The sequence below is a fragment of the Entelurus aequoreus genome, linkage group LG04 (genome assembly GCF_033978785.1).
Source record: "Entelurus aequoreus isolate RoL-2023_Sb linkage group LG04, RoL_Eaeq_v1.1, whole genome shotgun sequence".
Taxonomy (NCBI): domain Eukaryota; kingdom Metazoa; phylum Chordata; class Actinopteri; order Syngnathiformes; family Syngnathidae; genus Entelurus; species Entelurus aequoreus.
In genome coordinates, this window is record NC_084734.1 from 881,251 (window position 1) to 908,750 (window position 27,500).

Here is a 27,500-nt window from a genome sequence, read left to right on the forward strand (position 1 = left end):
ACAAGCAGGTTGGGATAAAAAAGACTAGTGTTTAGTTGGTTTGATTGGTAGATAAGTATAGCTAGCCAGCTAACTATTACGATTGTTTATTATTTAACTGGTGACTCGATTTTGATTGTTTTGGTTGGTTTAAAACTAGTATTGCAGTTAGTTAGTTAATTAGCTAGTTAACAAATTCTCCACCATTAACTTGTTTGGATTTCTGTCAGTTTGTTAGCCTAATGATTAGTAACTAGACTGCTAGTAGTTAATGCTAATGTCATTGAGTCAAGGAGGTAGTTTGTTAGCTAGCAGGATTGTGTATACGTTGTACAAATAAATTGTGCAGGGCTGGAAGCTCATCAGCTTGTTTGTTAGCTCATAGCTACACTCTTTCAAATGTTCTTGAATCAGACAATATTTTGGGTATATTAGATGCCATTTTTTACCTGACACGTGAACCGGGCGTGAACTCACCCGCCTGACGGTGATGACGATGCGTGCGTAGGAGTAGAGCATGAGCAGGAGGGGCAGCAGCAGGCAGAAGAGGAAGAGACACACCACGTACGACCACGCTGCTGAGCGAAGCGAAGGTGCCACTGCACCGAGCAGGTGGTGCCGGGGCCCTCGGGCCCGTAGCTGCTCCAGCCCAGCAGCGGAGGCAGCGTCCAGAGGAGGGCGTAGAGCCAGCAACCCCCGACACACAACCAGGCCTTCCTGAAGTCCGACATGTCCACTTGGGACGAGCGCAGCACGGTGACGTAGCGCTCGTACGACAGAACGGACAAGGACACCAGCGACACGATCCCTGGAAGTAAAACAAACACAAAACTTGTTCGTCCACAATAATAAACCCCTCGTTTTTGCGAGTGGAGTCCTCCACCAATGGGAGTCCTCCATCCATTTTCTACCTAATTGTCCCTTTTGGGGTGGCGGGGGGTGCGGGAGCCTATCTCAGCTGCAGGCGGGGTACACCCTGGACAAGTCGCATTTAACATATTGCGCTTTGTAAAAAGAATACACTTCATATCACACTTAACTCTTTCAGTCACTACGGAATTTTAATACTTGACTTTACACACTAAAATGTGGTTCACAAAATATGAGGACCTGGATTGAAACACTCATTTGAAAGCTGGACAAGTCACCACCTCATCACAGGGCCAACACAGATAGACAACATACACCAGGGGTCACCAACCTTTTTGAAACCTAGAGCTACTTCTTGGGTACTGATTAATGCGAAGGGCTACCAGTTTGATACACACTTCAATAAATTGCCAGAAATAGCCAATTTGCTCAATTTACCTTTAACTCTATGTTATTATTAATAATTAATGATATTTACACTTAATTGAACGGTTTAAAATAGGAGAAAACACGAAAAAAATGAAAATTTAATTTTGAAACATAGTTTATCTTCAATTTTGACTCTTTAAAATTCAAAATTCAACCGAAAAAAAGAAGAGAAAAACTAAAAAAAAGAATTTATGGAACATCATTAGTAATTTTTCCTGATTAAGATTAATTTTAGAATTTTGATGAAATGTTTTAAATAGGTTAAAATCCAATCTACACTTTGTTAGAATATATACCAAACAATATATAACAAACAAAGCTATATTTCTAACAAAGACAAATCATTATTTCTTCTAGATTTTCAAGAACAAAAATTTTAAAAGAAAATCAAAAGACTTTGAAATAAGATTCAAATTTGATTCTACAGATTTTCTAGATTTGCCAGAATAATTTTTTTGAATTTTAATCATAATAAGTTTGAAGACATATTTCCCAAATATTCTTCGTTGAAAAAACAGAAGCTAAAATGAAGAATTAAATTAAAATGTATTTATTATTCTTTACAATAAAAAAAAATGTTTTCCTTGAACATTGATTTAAATTGTCAGGAAAGAAGACGAAGGAATTTAAAAGGTAAAAAGGTATATGTGTTTAAAAATCCTAAAATCATTTTTAAGGTTGTATTTTTTCACTAAAATTGTCTTTCTGAAAGTTATGAGGAGCAAAGTAAAAAAATTCATGAATTTATTTAAACAAGTGAAGACCAAGTCTTTAAAATATTTTCTTGGATTTTCAAATTCTATTTGAGTTTTGTCTCTCTTAGAATTAAAAATGTCGGGCAAAGCGAGACCAGCTTGCTAGTAAATAAATACAATTTAAAAAATAGAGGCAGCTCACTGGTAAGTGCTGCTATTTGAGCTATTTCTAGAACAGGCCAGCGGGCTACTCATCTGGTCCTTACGGGCTACCTGGTGCCCGCGGGCACCGCGTTGGTGACTCCTGACATACACACACTAGGGACCATTTAGTGTTGCCAATCAACCTATCCCCAGGTGCATGTCTTTGGAGGTGGGAGGGGCCTATCCCCAGGTGCATGTCTTTGGAGGTGGGAGGAAGCCGGAGTAGAACCCACACAGTCACGGGGAGAACATGCAAACTCCACACAGAAAGATCCCGAGCGCAGGATGGAACCCAGGACCTCCGTATTGTGAGGCAGATGCACTAACCCCCTCTTCCACCATGCTGCCCCATTTTTATAATATAATATAATAATTTATAATAATAATTGTTATGCTTATAATGTAATAATTTATAATATCCACAAAGTTCATGTGTTATGTGTGACCATGTTTGTTGAATTTTTGTGCTGGTTGAATTATTATGTATATTTTTTGCACCAAGACTAGGGAAGGTTGTTTGGATTGGGTCATATAAGTAAATGACGTGCACGCATTCACATTGCTGTCAATGTTATGAGTTACTTACAAGGGTGACAAAATGGCAGCTCTCAGACTGCTGACTCTAAGTTGATCATATAGATCAGTGGTCCCCAACCACCGGGCCGCGGCGGTCCGCGGACCGATTGGTACCGGGCCGCACAAGAAATTTAAAAAAAAAAAAAAAAAAAAGTTTTTTTTTTTTTTTTTTAATGAAATCAACATAAAAAACACAATATATACATTATATATCAATATAGATCAATACAGTCTGCAGGGATACAGTCCGTAAGCACACATGATTGTATTTATTTATGTAAAAAAAAAAAAAAAAAAAAAAAATTTTTTTTTTTTTTTTTTTTTTTAAATCCCCCCCCCCGCCCCCTACCCCCCCACCGGTCCGTGGGACAAATTTTCAAGCGTTGACCGGTCCGCAGCTACAAAAAGGTTGGGGACCACTGATATAGATGACCAACTAGCTTTTTGGACTGGTGCTGTCTGGCGGGCCAAATTGAAGAGGAAGTAGTTTGGACACACCTGGTTTTTGTTTTGGTATCTTCAATGTGCAAATTAGCCCCGCCTCCTTACGTGCGTACGAAGGCAGGACAAGGTCGGGACACGTCTGTTGTATAAACTTGACTTGACTTGATGACGTCGTCAGCCGGTGTTCCCACAAGTACGTCTTCTGCGGCCATGACTTGAGGTTGCCATGGTAACCACTACAAGGTATTTAAAAAAAAAAAAAGAGCACGCATGTTGTCTTACCCCCTGTGGTGGATCTATTCTGGGACCGCCAGTCTTCTCATTATCGTCTCCCCCGCTGCTGTAAAGTCTGTGACGGCCATGCAGGACGCACGTCATGTGACCCAGATGACGCGTCCGCCATGGCCGCCCTGGCCTTCATGTGCGTGACCAGACTACGTCTTCCTTTGATGAGAGCCGTGCGGCCAGTCATGAGTCATGTCACCAGGAGACGCTAGCATGTTGTTTTCCCCGAGTTAACTAGATGGGATCTGCTCTCCAGGTGCATGGCCAGGTGTGTCTCACAGGTGCATGGCCAGGTGTGTCTCCAGGTGCATGGCCTCATCCAAGGTGAGTTCACCATTTCACTTGTGTTTGCTCTGACGGTCACTGTTGCGTCGGACCAGTTCTTCCTCCAAGGGAATCTAAGTTACTGGTCAATCCCAAGTTCTTTTGGATGACATATAAACTGAGTAAAAAGGATCACCAGGACAAAGTAGGAATATCATCAAGTTTTACTGAAATTTCAGGAGACCAACCCAGACTAATATATGCATACCGGCTTCCTAAGTTGTTCTAATGCTCATACGGAAGAGCCTCCTTCTTACACAGAAAGAAAGCCCCCACCTCTCAGGGAAGGAACACAGCCTCATCGTTCTACTGCAGATAAGATATAAGGGAGTACTCCAACTCCTACATTCCAAGTCTTCAAGGTAACACACACAGTTTACTTGCGGACAAATAGAAAGAGTACAAATGTAAAAACACTAGCTGTTTTCAAATATGACTATGAATAGAAAGAAATAACTCTTGCATATATATATATATATATATATATATATATATATATATATATATATATATATATATATATATATATATATATATATATATATATATATATATATATATATATATATATATATATATATATATATATATATATATATATACATTCTTCACATTACCAACAGTTGGTTGTAGTGGTGGCCACAGTTTGACCCTGTTACAGACTACGTTGGTCCCTCAACTTCCCAGCTGAATTGGTTCTGTGATGCAGCTCTCAACTCAAAACACTTGTATCTCAAATGAGTGTCGCCCGTTGAATTGAACTGAAATCAATATTTTGATGTTTGGCCCCAAAACAGCACAATTTTGACATGTTTTTGGAAAGAAAAACTACAACTTTTATATCAGAAATATTGTATAAAGCAACACAATAAAAGGTATTACTAACAACTACCGTAGTTTTATGAAGTCATGTAATAATAATGTACAGCATTTACTTGGGGTGTCAAACAAAATCGATTTTCGAATAATTCACGATTTTTACTTGCAATGGGGGAAAAAAAAAAATCGATTTTATCTTATTTTATTTATTTATTCATTTATTTTGATCTGTACCACCATAATGACAACATTAAATACAGTAGTGTAGTAGACCTAAGTATTCATTAAGTACCACCATAATGACAACATTAAATACAGTAGTGTAGTAGACCTAAGTATTCATTAAGTACCACCATAATGACAACATTAAATACAGTAGTGTAGTAGACCTAAGTATTCATTAAGTACCACCATAATGACAACATTAAATACAGTAGTGTAGTAGACCTAAGTATTCATTAAGTACCATCATAATGACAACATTAAATACAGTAGTGTAGTAGACCTAAGTATTCATTAAGTACCACCATAATGACAACATTAAATACAGTAGTGTAGTAGACCTAAGTATTCATTAAGTACCACCATAATGACAACATATATATATATATATATATATATATATATATATATATATATATATATATATATATATATATATATATATATATATATATATATATATATATATATATATATATATATATATATATATATATATATATATATATATATCACCATATAATCACCAAAATGATTCCCGGGCGCGGCACCACTGCTGCCCACTGCTCCCTCACTTCCCAGGGGGTGAACATGGGGATGGGTCAAATGCAGAGGACAAATTTCACCACACCTAGTGTGTGTGTGACAATCATTGGTACTTTAACTTTAACTTTAACTTTAATATATATATATATATATATATATATATATATATATATATATATATATATATATATATATATATATATATATATATATATATATATATATATATATATATATATATATATATATATATATATATATATATATATACTGTAAAATGTACATATATATTTTTTCAATATATTACAATAAATGCAAAAGTTGTACACACTCTTTGTTTTACGGTTAAATTACGTCAGAATTTTACTGTAAAATTCACTGTTTTTAAAAAAACATTATTGTAAATGTAAAAACGGCACCATTCTTTTAATTATGGCAGCTGAGCTGACAGTTTTTGTTTTTTTGTAGTGTAAAAACAACTACAGAAGTTTTTACATTTCCAGTCAAACATTGTAAGAACAACAACTGTAGATTTTACAGTAAAAATAAATAAATAAGGCAGCTCAGTCAGAATTTTACAGTAAAACAGTTTTGTCATTTTTACAGTGCACAATTTGATGGATAACTTGCTTTGGAATCATAAGTCCAGCAGATAGTGAAGTATTTATCTTTTTATTTCAACAAATACATTGAAAGTATTATTGCAATATTGGATAATGTTAAAGCTTCAAATGTCATGCAGTATATGTATTTTTCATCAAAATGGAGAAACAAGTACATTTATTAAGAACATCTATTGACGCATGTAACTGATGTGGCCCCCCGGCCTTGAGTTTGACACCTGAGAGTCGCTGCTATATTGGCTTAAAGAGTCTAAAGATGACTAAATGATGTCATTTCATGTCGAGGGTCTCTCATAATGTAGAAAAACATCATTATAAGGTCATAAACAGTTTTTTAAGCTTTAGTTAAGTAAATCTTTGATTTATCTTTAGTGATTCCTACTATGCCGCCATGTCCGGAACCAATTCAATGCAAGTTATTTGTGTTTTATTTTATTTTATTTATTTATTTTATTTTATTTTATTTTATTTTATTTTATTTTATTTTGTGTTTTTCTCCTCCATTTGAAAATGTGGACGTTATCATCACTACTGTCTGATTCAAATCAACGCAAGTTATTTGTGTTTTATTTTTATTTTATTTTGTGTTTTATTTTATTTATTTATTTATTCATTTATTTTTTATTTTATTTTATTTTGTGTTTTTCTCCTCCATTTAAAAATGTGGACGTTATCATCACTACTGTCTGACTCCAATAAATGCAAGTTATTTGTGTTTTATTTTATTTTATTTTGTGTTTTATTTTATTTATTTATTTTATTTTTTATTTTTTGTATTTTAAAAAAAAAAATGTTTTGTGTGTTTTTCTCCTCTATTTGAAAATGTGGACGTTATCATCACTACTGTCTGATTCCAGTCAATGCAAGTTATTTGTATTTGTATTTTATTTTATTTTATTTTGTATTTTATTTTATTTATTTATTTATTTATTTTTAATTTTTATTTTTATTTTGTGTTTTTCTCCTCTATTTGAAAATGTGGACGTTATCATCACTACTGTCTGATTCCAATCAATGCAAGTTATTTGTATTTGTATTTTATTTTATTTTATTTTATTTTATTTTGTATTTTATTTTATTTATTTATTTATTTATTTTTAATTTTTATTTTTATTTTGTGTTTTTCTCCTCCATTTGAAAATGTGGATGTTATCATCACTACTGTCTGATTCCAATCAATGCAAGTTATTTGTATTTGTATTTTATTTATTTATTTATTTATTTATTTAATTTATTTTATTGTTTTATTCTTATTTTGTGTTTTTCTCCTCCATTTGAAAATGTGGACGTTATCATCACTACTGTCTGATTCCAATCAATGCAAGTTTTTGGTGTTTTATTTTATTTTATTTTGTGTTTTATTTTATTTATTTATTCATTTATTTTTTATTGTATTTTATTTTATTTTATTTTTTTATTTTTTTTGTGTGTTTTTCTCCATTTGAAAATGTGGACGTTATCATCACTACTGTCTGATTCCAATCAATGCAAGTTATTTGTGTTTTATTTGTATTTTATTTTGTGTTTTAGTTTGTGTTTTATTTTATTTATTTATTCATTTATTTATTTTATTTTTTAATGTTTTTATATATATATTTTAAATTTAATTTAATTTAATTTAATTTAATTTAATTTAATTTAATTTAATTTAATTTAATTTAATTTAATTTAATTTAATTTAATTTTAATTTTTGAAATGTTATTCTATTTTATTTTATTTATTTTGTCCGACACAGTTGTACACGTAATTGCACTTCTTTACTCGAAATGAGTTTGAACGGTTCTCTGTGACGTCAGCGCAGCGTTCAGAGAACTTTTTTTTAGCGTGGAATGATTTTCATGCGTGCGCTCACCGAAGAAAGAGTTGGCAAAGCCGTACCACCTGCAGCCCGACTCCCCGATCAGCCAGCGTCCGTGCAGGCTGGCGGCGAAGCTCAGCGGGGTTCCGAAGACGCACACCAGCGCGTCGCTCAGGCTGATGTTGAGCAGCACCACGTTGATGGGCGTCCACAAGCACCGGAACCGGGCGAACACCAGCAGCGAGAGGGAGTTGTTGACGACGCCCGCCACCAGGATGAAGCCCAGGCACACCGCCACCGCCGTGTGGCCGCCGCGGCTCAAGCCGTCCGGAGCCTCCGAGTCTGGGCCACCGGAGCCGCGCAGGCTGGCGTCCGGGGGGGCGCTCTCCGCGGTGCTGAAGTTGTGGACGCCGCCTATGTGGATCACCATAGCAGAGGGAGATCGGGACCCGGGTGTGTGTGTGTGTGTGTGTGTGTGTGTGTGTGTGTGTGTGTGTGTGTGTGTGTGTGTGTGTGTGTGTGTGTGTCTGTGTGTGTGTGTGTGTGTGTGTGAGAGAGAGTGTGTGTGTTGTCTCGTTTTAGCTCGGTGCTGACACACTTCTTGAAGTGCGAGAGATGAATGAATGTCACTTTAAGCCTGCATCTTTATAATGTATGTCACACACACACACACACACACACACACACACACACACACACACACACACACACACACACACACACACACACACACACACACACACACACACACACACACACACACACACACACACACACACACACACACACACACATCACCTTCCACTCCTACTTTTCCATGCAGTCAAACTATTTTGTGCCTAGTTTTGTCAGCGAAAATAAAAACTTTGCGTACACGGTTGATGTGATTATTAAGGGCTGCTAAAGTTAACGCTGAACTCGTGCGATTACTCGTAAAATATTTAATGATTAATCATCAATTATCCGTTCGAACATGATTGGTATTTTTTGTGATTAATCACATGCATTACATTGGACAGCCCTAGTTTAAATACAATATAAGGCAGTAAAACAATGGGATTTTTCTCCCTAACATAAATGCTGGAAGTGTGTATATGTTTTATAATAATAGTTATGAATATTATAATTCTATAAATATATTGTTGTGATTATATTTATTTTCTATTATTTACCTATTTTTAGGCTGTCAAACTTATTTATTGCATTAAGTCATGTGATTAATCACAATCATGAATTATCTATATATATATTTTTTGGGATTAATCACAGGCATTCAATTTAACAGCCCGAGTTTGAATATAATAGAAGGAAGTAAAACAATGTGATTTTTTTCCCCAAACAGAAATGTTGAAAATGTATATTTTTTTTACATAATAATTAATTTTTTTTATAATTCTTAAAGTATAATCATGTTATTATAAACGTATGTGATACATGAGTCATCACATGTAGGAACGTATGCGATACATGAGTCATCACATGTAGGAACGTATGTGATACATGAGTCATCACATGTAGGAACGTATGTGATACATGAGTCATCACATGTAGGAACGTATGTGATACATGAGTCATCACATGTAGGAACGTATGCGATACATGAGTCATCACATGTAGGAACGTATGCGATACATGAGTAGTCACATGTAGGAACGTATGCGATACATGAGTCATCACATGTAGGAACGTACGTGATACATGAGTCATCACATGTAGGAACGTATGCGATACATGAGTAGTCACATGTAGGAACGTATGCGATACATGAGTCATCACATGTAGGAACTTATGTGATACATGAGTCATCACATGTAGGAACGTATGTGATACATGAGTAGTCACGTGTAGGAACGTATGCGATACATGAGTCATCACATGTAGGAACGTATGTGATACATGAGTAGTCACATGTAGGAACGTATGCGATACATGAGTAGTCACATGTAGGAACGTATGCGATACATGAGTCATCACATGTAGGAACGTATGCGATACATGAGTCGTCACATTTAGGAACATATGCGATACATGAGTCATCACATGTAGGAACGTATGCGATACATGAGTCGTCACATTTAGGAACATATGCGATACATGAGTAGTCACATGTAGGAACGTACGTGATACATGAGTCATCACATGTAGGAACGTATGCGATACATGAGTAGTCACATGTAGGAACGTATGCGATACATGAGTCATCACATGTAGGAACGTATGCGATACATGAGTCATCACATGTAGGAACGTATGCGATACATGAGTAGTCACATGTAGGATCGTATGTGATATATGAGTCATCACATGTAGGAACGTATGCGATACATGAGTAGTCACATCTAGGAACGTATGCGATACATGAGTCATCACATGTAGGAACGTATGCGATACATGAGTCGTCACATGTAGGAACGTATGTGATACATGAGTCGTCACATGTAGGATCGTATGCGATACATGAGTCATCACATGTAGGAACGTATGTGATACATGAGTCATCACATGTAGGAACGTATGTGATACATGAGTCATCACATGTAGGAACGTATGCGATACATGAGTCATCACATGTAGGAACGTATGCGATACATGAGTCATCACATGTAGGAACGTATGCGATACATGAGTAGTCACATGTAGGAACGTATGCGATACATGAGTCCTCACATGTAGGAACGTATGCGATACATGAGTCATCACATGTAGGAACGTATGTGATACATGAGTCATCACATGTAGGAACGTATGTAATACATGAGTCATCACATGTAAGAACGTATGTAATACATGAGTCATCACATGTAGGAACGTATGCGATACATGAGTCGTCACATGTAGGAACGTATGTGATACATGAGTAGTCACATGTAGGAACGTATGTGATACATGAGTAGTAACATGTAGGAACGTATGCGATACATGAGTAGTCACATGTAGGAACGTATGCGATACATGAGTAGTCCCATGTTGGAACGTATGCGATACATGAGTCGTCACATGTAGGAACGTATGTGATACATGAGTCGTCACATGTAGGAACATATGCGATACATGAGTCGTCACATGTAGGAACGTATGCGATACATGAGTCCTCACATGTAGGAACGTATGTGATACATGAGTCATCACATGTAGGAACGTATGTCATACATGAGTCATCACATGTAGGAACGTATGTGATACATGAGTCATCACATGTAGGAACGTATGTGATGCATGAGTCATCACATGTAGGAACGTATGTGATACATGAGTAGTCACATGTAGGAACGTATGCGATACATGAGTCCTCACATGTAGGAACGTATGTGATACATGAGTCATCACATGTAGGAACGTATGTCATACATGAGTCATCACATGTAGGAACGTATGCGATACATGAGGCATCACATGTAGGAACGTATGTGATACATGAGTCATCACATGTAGGAACGTATGCGATACATGAGTCATCACATGTAGGAACGTATGTAATACATGAGTCATCACATGTAGGAACGTATGCGATAAATGAGTCGTCACATGTAGGAACGTATGTGATACATGAGTAGTCACATGTAGGAACGTATGTGATACATGAGTAGTAACATGTAGGAACGTATGCGATACATGAGTAGTCACATGTAGGAACGTATGCGATACATGAGTAGTCACATGTAGGAACGTATGCGATACATGAGTCGTCACATGTAGGAACGTATGTGATACATGAGTCGTCACATGTAGGAACGTATGCGATACATGAGTAGTCACATGTAGGAACGTATGTGATACATGAGTCCTCACATGTAGGAACGTATGTGATACATGAGTCATCACATGTAGGAACGTATGTCATACATGAGTCATCACATGTAGGAACGTATGTGATACATGAGTCATCACATGTAGGAACGTATGTGATGCATGAGTCATCACATGTAGGAACGTATGTGATACATGAGTAGTCACATGTAGGAACGTATGCGATACATGAGTAGTCACATGTAGGATCGTGATCAGTATGTAAGAAAGAAGAAATAAACATTTGATGTATAAACAAGCATCAATGCACAAAAAGTAGTTTTGTAGAAGAAGAATGATGCTTTCATCATTGAACACCTTCACCTGCCTCTATGAGATGTGTGAAAGTAAACAGGAAGCAGAACAACACCTTGCAGGTAGAATAGAAGTGTTGGCCTGAACACAAAAGTGTTATTATTAGTCAAGCAAAAGGAAATTTGGTGCTGACAAGTTTGGGATGTTGTCATTATTCTGTCTGTCTGCTGATGTGGACCTGTGATGATGATGATGGTGGTGGTGGTGGTGATGATGATGAGGAGGAGGAGGCGGTGCAAAAAGAGGTGAATGGGTGGTAATGAATATGGGGATAACAGTTTTGACACTTGTACTCCTTTGAAAAGCTCCATCTCCACCTGACACTTTGGAGGTGATGAAATTGTCGTCAGTCAGTCCATTGATGTCCGAGTCCTGCGGGTCGCTCTTCGTCACCACTAAAGTATTCATCACACTCAGGCTAAGTGGCCCGCAAATGGAGCGCAAGAGAGGCAGGCTGTTATTAAATTAGTCCTTGTGAAATACAATTATATATATATATATATATATTTACATCAGGGGTCACCAACGTGGTGCCCGCGGGCACCAGGTAGCCCGTAAGGACCAGATGAGTAGCCCGCTGGCCTGTTCTAAAAATAGCTCAAATAGCAGCACTTACCAGTGAGCTGCCTCTATTTTTTAAATTGTATTTATTTACTAGCAAGCTGGTCTCGCTTGGCCCGACATTTTTAATTCTGAGAGAGACAAAACTCAAATAGAATTTGAAAATCCAAGAAAATATTTTAAAGACTTGGTCTTCACTTGTTTAAATAAATTCATTAATTTTTTTACTTTGCTCCTTATAACTTTCAGAAAGACAATTTTAGAGAAAAAAATCAAACCTTAAAAATTATTTTAGGATTTTTAAACACATATACCTTTTTACCTTTTAAATTCCTTCCTCTTCTTTCCTGACAATTTAAATCAATGTTCAAGTAAATTTATTTTTTTTATTGTAAAAAATAATAAATACCTTTTAATTTAATTCTTCATTTTAGCTTCTGTTTTTTCGACGAAGAATATTTGTGAAATATTTCTTCAAACTTATTATGATTAAAATTCAAAAAAATTATTCTGGCAAATCTAGAAAATCTGTAGAATCAAATTTAAATCTTATTTCAAAGTCTTTTGAATTTATTTTAAAATTTTTGTTCTGGAAAATCTAGAAGAAATAATGATTTGTCTTTGTTAGAAAAATAGCTTGGTCCAATTTGTTATATATTCTAACAAAGTGTAGATTGGATTTTAACCTATTCAAAACATGTCATCAAAATTCTAAAATTAATCTTAATCAAGAAAAATTACTAATGATGTTCCATAAATTCTTTTTTTTTTTCAAAAAGATTCAAATTAGCTAGTTTTTCTCTTCTTTTTTTCGGTTGAATTTTGAATTTTAGAGAGTCGAAATTGAAGATAAACTATGTTTCAAAATTTAATTGTCATTTTTTTTCGTGTTTTTTCCTCTTTTAAACCGTTCAATTAAGTGTAAATATCATTAATTATTAATAATAACATAGAGTTAAAGGTAAATTGAGCAAATTGGCTATTTCTGGCAATTTATTGAAGTGTGTATCAAACTGGTAGCCCTTCGCATTAATCAGTACCCAAGAAGTAGCTCTTGCTTTCAAAAAGGTTGGTGACCCCTGATATATATTATATTTACATCCTTGCATCACACTGATGAAATACAATAATATCATATATAATATATACAAACCCCAAAAGCAGTGAAGTTGTCACGTTGTGTAAATGCTAAATAAAAAGAGAATACAATGACTTGCAAGTACTTATATTCAATTGAATAGACTGCAAAGACAAGATATTTCATGTTCACACTGACAAACTTTGTTATTTTTTGCAAATATCAGCACATTTGGAATTTGATGCCTGCGACGTGTTTCAAAAAAGCTGGCACGAGTGGCAAAAAAGACAGAGAAAGTTGAGGAATGCTCGCCAAAGACTTATTTGGAACATCCCACGGGTGAACAGGCTAATTGGGAACAGGTGGGTGCCGTGATTGGGTATTAAAAGCAGCTTCCAGGAAATGCTTGGTCGTTCACAAACAAGGACGGGGCGAGGGTCACCACTTTGTCAACAAATGCCCGAGCAAATTGTTGAAGAACAACATTTCTCAACAAGGAATTTAGGGACTTCACCATCTACGCTCCGTAATATCATCAAAAGGTTCAGATAATCTGGAGTAATCACTGCAGGTAAGCCATGATATTACACACCTTGGATCCCTCAGGCGCACATCAGTGTGTAAAGGATATCACCACATGGGCTCAGGAACATACTGTGATGGTATGGGGGTGTATTAGTGGCCAAGACATGGGTAACTTACACATCTGTGAAGGCGCCATTAATGCTGAAAGGTACATACAGCTTTTGGAGCAACATATGTTGTTATCATGGACGCCCCTGCTTATTTCAGCAAGACAATGCTATTGACAGATGTTACAACACGTGGCTTCATAGTAAAAGAGTGCAGGTACTAGACTGGCCTGCCTGTAGTCCAGACATTGAAAATGTGTGAAGGCTAAAATATGAGAAGGGAGACTGTTGAACAACTTAAGCTGTACATCAAGCAAGAATGGGAAAGAATTCCACTTCCAAAATGTGTCTCCTCAGTTCCCAAAGCTTTACTGAGTGTTGTTAAAAGGAAAGGCCATGTAACACAGTGGTAAAAATGCCTTTTTTTGCAATGTGTTGCTGCCATTCAATTCTAACTTCATGATTATTTGCAAAGTTTCTCAGTGTGAACATGAAATATCTTGTCTTTGTAGTCAATTGAATTGAATATAAGTTGAAAAGGATTTGTTGTATTCTCTTTTTATTGACTATTTACACAACGCGACGACTTCACTGCTTGTGGCTTTTGTATTTATGTCCTTGCATTATGAAATACAATAATATAATATATATGCAAACAAGTCAAGGTGGACGCTAAAAGCACTAACAAAATACTAACAGGACAGAACATTCCGCAATATCAACAACACAAAAGGAGTATCAAAGGAGTGCTGTTTATTTAGAAAAACCGACTATGTAAACATAAAGATGACGTTAAAGGAGGTGACTGAACAGTGCATTAATGTTCCCTTCTTCCTTGAGTGTCTGCAAAGTGAAACACCAACAATATCTTGAATAATGCTTTTGTTCACGAGTGTTGAATGTAAGTTATTTGTTTGTTTGCCACCATATTTACAGTAATAATAACAACACAGGACAAAGTAACAGAGTAATACTGGTCCCTGATAGCTGGCTGGGAAATGGCAACACAATTTCCTGGAAGCTACTGGGCTGCAAAAAAAAAAAAGGAGCATAGACTTGCTTGTGGAGCAGAAGAAGGAGCAGAAAGTGACACAACAGGTTCTTCCCTCGCACTGCCTTCATGCTGAGGTCATCGCCCGGCCCCTTCCTGCTCTGTCCCGGCGTGGTGCCCTCAGTACCAGTACAAGTCCTTCTTGTCCAGACGCTGTCCTGGGAGAGAAGACACTCTTTGAGCACACATGCTTATATATATATATATATATATATATATATATATATATATATATATATATATATATATATATATATATATATATATATATATATATATATATATATATATATATATATATATATATATATATATATATATATATATATGTCTTAATTAGATTATCCAAAAAACAGTGCTCGATACCGTGGTAGAGCGTAATATGTATGTGTGGGAAAAAAATCACAAGACTATTTCATCTCTACAGGCCTGTTTCATGAGGGGTTTCCTCAATCCTCAGGAGATTTTTTTTTCTTTTTCTTTTTCTCCTGAGGATTGAGGAAACCCCTCATGAAACAGGCCTGTAGAGATGAAATAGTCTTGTGATTTTTTTCCCACACATACATATATATATATATATATATATATATATATATATATATATATATATATATATATATATATATATATATATATATATATATATATATATATATATATATATATATATATATATATATATATATATATATATATATATATATATATATATACATATATATATACATATACACTACCGTTCAAAAGTTTGGGGTCACATTAAAATGTCCTTATTTTTGAAGAAAAACCACTGTACTTTTCAATGAAGATAACTTTAAACTAGTCTTAACTTGAAAGAAATACACTCTATACATTGCTAATGTGGTAAATGACTATTCTAGCTGCAAATGTCTGCTTTTTGGTGCAATATCTACATAGGTGTACAGAGGCCCATTTCCAGAAACTATCACTCCAGTGTTCTAATGGTACAATGTGTTTGCTCATTGGCTCAGAAGGCTAATTGATGATTAGAAAACCCTTGTGCAATCATGTCCACACATCTGAAAACAGTTGAGCTCGTTACAGAAGCTACAAAACGGACCTTCCTTTGAGCAGATTGAGTTTCTGGAGCGTCACATTTGTGGGGTCAATTAAACGCTCCAAATGGCCAGAAAAAGAGAACTTTCCTCTGAAACTCGACAGTCTATTCTTGTTCTTAGAAATGAAGGCTATTCCACAAAATTGTTTGGGTGACCCCAAACTTTTGAACGGTAGTGTATATATATATATATATATATATATATATATATATATATATATATATATATATATATATATATATATATATATATATATATATATATATATATACATCTATTTAATAATACCACCTTAACATTTGACAACCAAACAATTAAACAAGGCGACTCGGTAAAGAATCTGGGTATTATCTTCGACCCAACTCTCTGGTTTGAGTCGCACATTAAGAGTGTTACTAAAACGGCCTTCTTTCATCTCCGTAATATCGCTAAAATTCGCTCCATTTTGTCCACAAGCGACGCTGAGATCATTATCCATGCGTTCGTTACGTCTCGTCTTGATTACTGTAACGTATTATTTTCGGGCCTCCCTATGTCTAGCACGGGGGTCGGCAACCCGCGGCTCTAGAAGCGCCCCCCCTAGTGGCTCTCTGGAGATTTTTCAAAAATGTATGAAGAATGGAAAAAGATGAGGGGAAAAAAAAATCTATTTTTTTGTTTTAGTATGGTTTCTGTAGGAGGACAAACATGACACAAACCTCCCTAATTGTTATAAATCACAATGTTTATATTAAACATGCTTCACTGATTCGAGTATTTGGCGAGCGCCGTTTTGTCCTACTAATTTTGGCGGTCCCTGAACTCACCGTATAGTTTGTTTCCATGTATAACTTTCTCCGACTTTCTAGGACGTGTTTTATGCCACTTCTTTTTCTGTCTCATTTTGTCCACCACACTTTTAACGTTGTGCATGAGTGCACAAAGGTGAGTTTTGTTGATGTTATTGACTTGTGTGGAGTGCTACTCAGACATATTTGGTCACTGCATGACTGCAAGCTAATCGATGCTAACATGCTATTTAGGCTAGCGATATGTACATATTGCATCATTATGCCTCATTTGTAGCTATATTTGAGGTCATTTAGTTTCCTTTAAGTCCTCTTAATTAAATGTATATCTCATGACACATGTAATATGGCTTTTAATTTTTTGCGGCTCCAGACAGATTTGTTTTTGTATTTGTGGTCCAATATGGCTCTTTCAACATTTTGGGTTGCCGACCCCTGGTCTAGCATTAAAAGATTACAGTTGGTACAAAATGCGGCTGCTAGACTTTTGACAAAAACAAGAAAGTTTGATCATATTACGCCTATACTGTATATACTGTATATATTTATATACATATATACTGGCTCACCTGCACTGGCTTCCTGTGCACCTAAGATGCGACTTTAAGGTTTTACTACTTACGTATAAAATACTACACGGTCAAGCTCCTGCCTATCTTGCCGATTGTATTGTACCATATGTCCCGGCAAGAAATCTGCCTTCAAAGAACTCCGGCTTATTAGTGATTCCCAGAGCCCAAAAAAAGTCTGCGGGCTATAGAGCGTTTTCTATTCGGGCTCCAATATTCTGGTATGCCCTCCCGGTAAAAGTTAGAGATGCTACCTCAGTAGAAGCATTTCAGTCTCATCTTAAAACTCATTTGTATACTCTAGCCTTTAAATAGACTCCCTTTTTAGACCAGTTGATCTGCCGTTTCTTTTCTACTCTGCTCCCAACCCGAGGTGGACCGCTAGCCTGTCCATCAGATGGGGACATCTCTACGCTGCTGACCCGTCTCCGCTCGGGATGGTTCCTGCTGGCCCCACTATGGACTGGACTTTCGCTGATGTGTTGGACTTTCACAATATTATGTCAGACCCACTCGACATCCATTGCTTTCGGGGAGGGTTACCCACATATGCGGTCCTCTCCAAGGTTTCTCATAGTCATTCACATTGACGTCCCACTGGGGTGAGTTTTCCTTGCCCGTATGTGGGCTCTGTACCGAGGATGTCGTTGTGGCTTGTGCAGCCCTTTGAGACACTTGTGATTTAGGGCTATATAAATAAACATTGATTGATTGATATATATATATATATATATATATATATTGTGACACATTTACGTCCGTATTTGTAAAACGTGCATACTATTTACATTTATATCGCAGCCAAACTTTTTCCCCTAAAATAAAGTGTCAAAAAACATTAATTTTTTTCTGCTTACTTTATCAATTAACGGCCAAGTTTTGAATTGGCTCCGCGACTTGCACATGTGAACGTATTTCTTTACCTTTTTAATAGGGATGTCCGATAATATCGGCCGGCCGAAATTATCGGCCGATAAATGCGTTAAAATGTAATATCGGAAATTATCGGTATCGTTTTTTTTTATTATCTGTATCGTTTTTAAAAAATTTTTTTTTATTAAATCAACATAAAAAACACAAGATACACTTACAATTAGTGCACCAACCCAAAAAACCTCCCTCCCCCCATTTATTTCTGTTATCAATATTCTGGTTCCTACATTATATATCAATATATATCAATACAGTCTGCAAGGGATACAGTCCGTAAGCACACATGATTGTGCGTGCTGCTGCTCCACTAATAGTACTAACCTTTAACAGTTAATTTTACTCATTTTCATTAATTACTAGTTTCTATGTAACTGTTTTTATATTGTTGTACTTTCTTTTTTATTCAAGAAAATGTTTTTAATTTAGTTATCTTATTTTTTATTATTTTTTAAAAAGTACCTTATCTTCACCATCCATGGTTGTCCAAATTAGGCATAATAATGTGTTAATTCCACGACTGCATATATCGGTTGATATCGGTATCGGTTGATATCGGTATCGGTAATTAAAGAGTTGGACAATATCGGAATATCGGCAAAAAGCCATTATCGGACATCCCTACTTTTTAATGTCAACTTTGGACATTAGCTGCAATATAAACACACGACCATTGAACTGGAATGTCGTGTCAATGTCGTCTTTGCTTATTGTTCATACCTGATTATTTATAGTACATACACATCTTTACATAACTCGTCAATTAAAATGAATACTTTATGTCTTCATGTCTAATTAGAAAGGTACTAGAACTGCATGTTGTGTGTTTTATGCACACACCCGGGCTCCAATAGCCAAATCTAATCACTAAACCCTCGTTTAGCACTGTTAATTGGGCCTGGCCGTGGTAAATTAATTTCCACCAAGTGGGAATTATTCATTATAAATGGAATTTTTTTCATAGCTGGAGCATAAAAAACCGGTTTACGACTCTTTAAATACAGTTTTAACAGTAAGAAGGGTCTCCAGGATCCTGATTAGAGTATATATGCTCACAATGTTATCAACAAAGAGTGCTGATAATGTTATAATGAATATAATCTGACATTATATTTTTGTGTTTTGTTGCAGACATCAACTGTTGATGTTCTACCTCAACATCCGTCAGTCTACCTCAGGGCAGCTGTGGCTACAAATGTAGCTTACCACCACCAGGTGTGAATGAATGATGGCTTCCCACTTCTCTGTAAGCGCTTTCAGTATCTAACAATAGAAAAGCGCGATATAAAATCGAATCCCAAAACTTAAAATTGTGCTCTACATAATTTTTGAATAAAACAGAGAAAAAACTGCTCCTCAGAGGAAAACTCAGACAAAACTGCTTGTAACTTCCGGTAGGAACGTCTTAGAGACATGAAACAAATACCTCTATGTAGGTCTCGCCTAGACCTACATTTCATATATTAACATCCTTCAGCAAAAATCAACAGGAAGTTTGCTATTCCTCCTTCAAAACAAAATTTTTATTACAACTAGGAAGGTCGTAGAGACATGAAACAAAAACCTTTATGTAGGTCTCACTTAGACCTACAATTCATAATTTCAACATCCTCGGGCAAAAACCAACAGGAAGTTGGCAATTTCCCATTTTAGACAAAAATGTACTAAAAATACCCCTTTTTGCCTCTTTGCGCTGTAATTTGACCCCCTTAAAATACTTCAAAACTCACCAAACTTCTTACACACATTGGGACAGTTGGAAATTGCGATCCAAAAAAAAACCGAACCCCAAAACTCAAAATTGTGCTCTACATAATTTTTTGAATAAAACAGAGAAAAAACTGCTCCTCAGAGGAAAACTCAGACAAAACTGCTTGTAACTTCCGGTAGGAACGTCTTAGAGACATGAAACAAATACCTCTATGTAGGTCTCGCCTAGACCTACATTTCATAGATTGACATCCTTCAGCAAAAATCAACAGGAAGTTTGCTATTCCTCCTTCAAAACAAAATTTTTGTTACAACTAGGAAGGTCATAGAGACATGAAACAAAAACCTTTATGTAGGTCTCACTTAGACCTACAATTCATAATTTCAACATCCTCGGGCAAAAACCAACAGTAAGTTGGCAATTTCCCATTTTAGACAAAAATGTACTAAAAATACCCCTTTTTGCCTCTTTGCTCTGTAATTTGACCCCCTTAAAATACTTCAAAACTCACCAAACTTCTTACACACATTGGGACAGTTGGAAATTGCGATCTAAAAAAAAAACCGAACCCCAAAACTCAAAATTGTGCTCTACATAATTTTTTAATAAAACAGAGAAAAAACTGCTCCTCAGAGGAAAACTCAGACAAAGCTGCTTGTAACTTCCGGTAGGAACGTCTTAAAGACATGAAAACAAATACCTCTATGTAGGTCTCGCCTAGACCTACATTTCATAGATTGACATCCTTCAGCAAAAATCAACAGGAAGTTTGCTATTCCTCCTTCAAAACAAAATGTTTGTTACAACTAGGAAGGTCGTAGAGACATGAAACAAAAACCTTTATGTAGGTCTCACTTAGACCTACAATTCATAATTACAACATCCTCGGGCAAAAACCAACAGGAAGTTGGCAATTTCCAATTTTAGACAAAAATGTACTAAAAATACCCCTTTTTGCCTCTTTGCGCTGTAATTTGACCCCCTTAAAATACTTCAAAACTCACCAAACTTCTTACACACATTGGGACAGTTGGAAATTGCGATCCAAAAAAAAACCAGAACCCCAAAACTCAAAATTGTGCTCTACATAATTTTTTGAATAAAACAGAAAAAACTGCTTCTCAGAGGAAAACTCAGACAAAACTGCTTGTAACTTCCGGTAGGAACGTCTTACAGACATGAAACAAATACCTCTATGTAGGTCTCGCCTAGACCTACATTTCATAGATTGACATCCTTCAGCAAAAATCAACAGGAAGTTTGCTATTCCTCCTTCAAAACAAAATTTTTGTTACAACTAGGAAGGTCGTAGAGACATGAAACAAAAACCTTTATGTAGGTCTCACTTAGACCTACAATTCATAATTTCAACATCCTCGGGCCAAAACCAACAGGAAGTTGGCAATTTCCCATTTTAGACAAAAATGTACTAAAAATACCCCTTTTTGCCTCTTTGCGCTGTAATTTGACCCCCTTAAAATACTTCAAAACTCACCAAACTTCTTACACACATTGGGACAGTTGGAAATTGCGATCTAAAAAAAAACCGAACCCCAAAACTCAAAATTGTGCTCTACATAATTTTTTGAATAAAACAGAAAAAACTGCTCCTCAGAGGAAAACTCAGACAAAACTGCTTGTAACTTCCGGTAGGAACGTCTTAGAGACATGAAACAAATACCTCTATGTAGGTCTCGCCTAGACCTACATTTCATAGGTTGACATCCTTCAGCAAAAATCAACAGGAAGTTTGCTATTCCTCCTTCAAAACAAAATTTTTGTTACAACTAGGAAGGTCGTAGAGACATGAAACAAAAACCTTTATGTAGGTCTCACTTAGACCTACAATTCATAATTTCAACATCCTCGGGCCAAAACCAACATGAAGTTGGCAATTTCCCATTTTAGACAAAAATGTACTAAAAATACCCCTTTTTGCCTCTTTGCGCTGTAATTTGACCCAATTCAAATACTTCAAAACTCATCAAACTTCTTACACACATTGGGACAGTTGGAAATTGCGATCTAAAAAAAAAACGAACCCCAAAACTCAAAATTGTGCTCTACATAATTTTTTGAATAAAACAGAAAAAACTGCTCCTCAGAGGAAAACTCAGACAAAACTGCTTGTAACTTCCGGTAGGAACGTCTTAGAGACATGAAACAAATTCTTTTTACAAAGCGCAATATGTTAAATGTTTACTTTGACAGTTTTTTTCTAATTCTTCCTTTCAGATTCCCAGCAGGACACCGCGCTGGAAGTGGGTATGTCTCAAGCTTCTTCGACGTGCTCCACTCCAAAGCGAGGTAAATAAATAATCCACATTATTAACTAAAATATTCAATCAATCAATTACATTTTATATAGCGCTTTTCTCAGTGACTCAAAGCGCTTTACATAGTTTTTTTTAGTTTTTTTTTAGTTTAGTCTTTATTTGAAGGGACAATGTACAGAAACATTAAGCTCAAAGACAGATATGTTCTGTACCAGATTATAGCTAAATAGCTCATTTCCATCTGCAGTCCCTGGCTACCTAAATTAAAGGGATACAAAAATCATGCAATAAAATTATGACAATAAAATCATACACAAGTATTAAGAAAAAAGTCATAAAATGCCCTTTCATGGACACATACTTAATATACAATACAACCACACCTCATTTACATCATCACACAAAGACAATACATGCTTTTGTTCACATCTGTCATCATTTGTAAAAACAACCATGATTTTAACACACACACCTCACAATTTACAACAAAAATGCTCTCATGAATAAATATAATACACATTAGGTTGATGTGTCAAACATAATGCCCATCTTAGTGACCGTGTGAGCAGCTTTGATTGCTCCAAAGCCACTTTTTAACTTCAATTGTGAATGAAGAGTCATCTGTTAGACCAGGGGTGTCAAACTCATTTTAGCTCAGGGGCCACATGGAGGAAAATCTATTTCCACGTGGGCCGGACTGGTAAAATCATGGCATGATAACTTCAAAATAGTGAAGTGAATTATATTTATATAGCGCTCTTCTCTAGTGACTCAAAGCGCTTTACATTGCGAAAACCCAATATCTAAGTTACATTTAAACCAGTGTGGGTGGCACTGAGAGCAGGTGGGTAAAGTGTCTTGCCCAAGGACACAACGGCAGTGACTAGGATGGCGGAAGCGGGGATCGAACCTGGAACCCTCAGGTTGATGGCACGGCCACTCTACCAACCGAGCAATACCGCCCCATACAACTACGACCATTTTTTTAAATTTTGTTTTACTTCAGCCCAAACTAGAAAAAGCACATTCTGAAAATGTACATATTACAAATCTGAACAGAACACTTCTGAGGGAAAAAATGGTGCAGTTTCAAAAACACCATCTAGAACACAATGAAGTTAGACTTCATCTCAGTGTATCTACAAAGCAATTAAACTTTAAAGTCACAGCCCATCTAGGATTGAACAAAAAACTAAATAAAGCATAAATAAAAACGCTTCTATGTATCAACTACCTCATTTGTCATTTCATTTCACTTTCTTTAAATTTGCAAAGAAACAACCATTTTCACAGAACTATATCAATGTGCAGTGTGTCATGTGACATTTTAAGTGAGGTGACCCATTGTTTATTTTACTCCTGTTTGTTTTACGTTGGGTTAATGTTGTCCCGATACCAATATTTTGGTACCAGTACCGGTACCAAAATTATTTTGACACTTTTCGGTACTTTTCTAAATAAAGGTGACCACAAAAAATTGCATTGTTGGCAAATCTTACGGTACATTAAACATATGTTTTTTTATTGCAATTTAGTCCTTAAATAAAATAGTGAACATACGTGTACTAAACAACTTGTGTTTTAGTAGTAAGTAAACAAACAAAGGCTCTTAATTTAGTCTGCTGACGTATGCAGTAACATATTGTGTCATTCTTCATTCTATTATTTTGTCAACATTATTAAGGACAAGTGGTAGAAAATAAATTATTAATCTACTTGTTCATTTACTGTTAATATCTGATTACTTTCACTTTTAACATGTTCTATCTACACTTCTGTTAAAATGTAATAATAACTTATTCTTCTGTTGTTTGATACTTTACATTAGTTTTGGATGATACAGCGGATCGGTACTTTTCAGAGGTGGTATAGTACCGAATATGATTCATTAGTATCGCGGTACTATACTAATACCGGTATACTGTATAACCCTACGTTGGGTCAAGGGGAAGGAGTCGCAGCCCCGCTTTACCGTGTACCTCTAGCTTGCAATACTTGGTCGCCCCGAACTTGTTGGCCGCATGTTTGACATCCCTGCATTAGACAAATTCTCAATGACTTATGGACAAATTGTTACTGATTTTACACACAGGTGCTCGTTAGTAGGGGTATCCTAATAAAGCTTTTTTATATCAATACTATTACAGGTACAATGACATGATTATGATTTTGAAGTGGAGTGTTAATTTGTTAATTACTGGATATTTTCCAGTAATATGCAACTACAATTATTTTATACTTGTTTTAATTGACAAATCTGGTGTTTTAAACAGCAATATTGTTCAATTAAGGGCACTACCTTTGTCTAGCACAGGGGTGTCAAACTCATTTTAGATCAGGGGCCACATGGAGAAAAGTCTACTCCCAAGTGGGCCGGACTGGTAAAATCACGGCACGATAACTTAAAAATAAGACAACGTCAGATTGTTTTCTTTGTTTAAAAATAAACAAGCACATTCTGGAATTTTACAAATTATAATGTTGTTGTTGGGTTTTTTTTACACTTACATGTTGCGGTCAATAGTATTCTATCTTTATTTGTCGTTATTTTTCTTTTCTGAATAAATTATTTGATAATGTTCATCAGTCAACTCTATTGGTGTTAATTTTCAATCTATCAAGATAAAAAAATGATATCAAAATCAAATTACAGTATGTTATGTAGTATGATCATTTGTGTCGACTGATGTACTAACATCATATAGTTTATTTTGTACATATGTAACATCATCTACAAAGATACAAATAATCGCTATTGCGACTTCCAGTGGACACATTTAGAACAGCTGTTTTTTTCATTCAAAAATTTCATGTTAATATTTATACTTGGCAAACTCATCCCGCGGGCCGAATAAAACCAGTTTGCGGGCCTGATCCGGCCCTCGGGCCGTACGTTTGACATCCCTGTGTTAGACTTTTCAAGTTTGTTGTGAGGTCGTTCCATTCCTTTATGGCTTTATATGAAAAGGCTGATTGTGCAAAAGAGGTTTTACATCTGGGTATGCTACACTGCCCCCTGGTGGAGGCTCGTGTGTTTCTAGTTGTCACAGCAGATGTAAACTGGACAAAGTGCTTAAGTGGCGCTGGTGCTGTGTTATTTAAGATTCGATGGGCCATTCGTATTGATGCTAATCTTTGAATGTTAGCTAAATTTAACAATCTATATTTTTGGAGAACTAAACAGTGATGGTGGTGTTGTGGTTTTCGGTCAAGGATTTTGAGGGATTGTTTGTGCAAAGTCTCCAATGGCCTCAGTGTCATTTTGCTTGCCTGCGACCAACATGTTATACAATAATAAAAACGAGACATAATCATTGCATTCAAATAAGTTTGAGCTGCCTCCAGTGTTAATGAATTCCTGATACATTTGAACGTTTTTATGTTGTATTTAAGACTCTGGCACATCTGTTTGATATGTTTTTTAAAGCCAAGTGTTGGCTCCAAAATGACACCCAGGTAACGATATTCACTAACATTTTGTATTATTTCCTTATTAACCGTTATATTTGGAAAGGATGACATTTTATATTTGTTTACAAAATACATTGTTGCCGTTTTCTTAATGTTTAATGTAAGACAAGAGTCATGTAGCCATCTTGCCACCTTCTCCATGGCTGCTGGAAGTTTTCTGGCAACCGTTTCAGCGTCCTTTCCCCAAGTATAAATAACCGTGTCATCTGCATACATCTGGATATTTACATCCTCACATACAGATGGCAGGTCATTCATATACATGGAGAAAAGAAGAGGGCCGATATTAGAGCCTTGTGGCAGGGAGCAGGTGGGTAAAGTGTCTTGCCCAAGGACACAACGGCAGTGACTAGGATGGCGGAAGCGGGGATCGAACCTGGAACCCTCAAGTTGCTGGCACAGTTGCGCCTATAACAATCCAGATGGTTCTTTTCCTCTTTGGTCCGGAGGACACGACGTCCACAGTTTCCAAAAACAATTTGAAATGTGGACTCGTCAGACCACAGAACACTTTTCCACTTTGCATCAGTCCATCTCAGATGAGCTCAGGCCCAGCGAAGCCGACGGCGTTTCCGGGTGTTGTTGATAAACGGTTTTCGCCTCGCATGGGAGAGTTTTAACTTGCACTTACAGATGTAGCGACCAACTGTAGTTACTGACAGTGGCTTTCTGAAGTGTTCTTGTGAGCCCATGTGGTGATATCCTTTACACACTGATGTGGCTTGTTGATGCAGTACAGCCTGAGGGATGGAAGGTCACGGGCTTAGCTGCTTACGTGCAGTGATTTCTCCAGATTCTCTGAACCCTTTGATGATATTACGGAGCGTAGATGGTGAAATCCCTAAATTCCTTGCAATAGCTGCTTGAGAAAGGTTGTTCTTAAACTGTTCAACAATTTGCTCAGGCATTTGTTGACAAAGTGGTGACCCTCGCCCCGTCCTTGTTTGTGAATGACTGAGCATTTCATGGAATCTACTTTCATACCCAATCATGGCACCCACCTGTTCCCAATTAGCCTGCACACCTGTGGGATGTTCCAAATAAGTGTTTGATGAGCATTCCTCAACTTTATCAGTATTTATTGCCACCTTTCCCAACTTCTTTGTCACGTGTTGCTGCCATCAAATTCTAAAGTTAATGATTATTTGCACAAAAAATTTTTTTTTATGAGTTTGAACATCAAATATGTTGTCTTTGTAGCATATTCAACTGAATATGGCTTGAAAAGGATTTGCAAATCATTGTATTCCGTTTATATTTACATCTAACACCATTTCCCAACTCATATGGAAACGGGGTTTGTATATAAATATTATATTCCGTTTTGCACCTTTTCATCGTGTTATACGACAACATCACACCGGTTCTCAAATCCCTTCACTGGCTTCCACTCAGGATTGAATTGAAAGTCTCCCTACTAACTCATTAGTGCCTCCAT

The 27,500-nt window shown here is 36.2% G+C and overlaps 2 protein-coding genes and 1 pseudogene across 2 annotated transcripts in view; 1 reads left to right on the forward strand and 2 right to left on the reverse strand.

Annotated features, from left to right (window-relative positions):
- The window catches only part of LOC133649234 (pinopsin-like), a 9,114-nt pseudogene extending 869 nt beyond the window's left edge, over window positions 1–8,245 (reverse strand).
- taf7 (TAF7 RNA polymerase II, TATA box binding protein (TBP)-associated factor) overlaps window positions 1–27,500 on the forward strand; it is a 139,207-nt gene that overhangs the window by 12,009 nt on the left and 99,698 nt on the right. The window lies entirely within an intron of this gene.
- Window positions 14,957–27,500, reverse strand: part of LOC133647682 (uncharacterized) — a 27,846-nt gene continuing 15,302 nt past the window's right edge. The window contains exon 4 of the mRNA XM_062043355.1: window positions 14,957–15,396. Coding sequence (XP_061899339.1) covers window positions 15,359–15,396 — 38 coding nt within the window. The 3' untranslated portion in view covers window positions 14,957–15,358. The remainder of the gene's footprint in view (window positions 15,397–27,500) is intronic.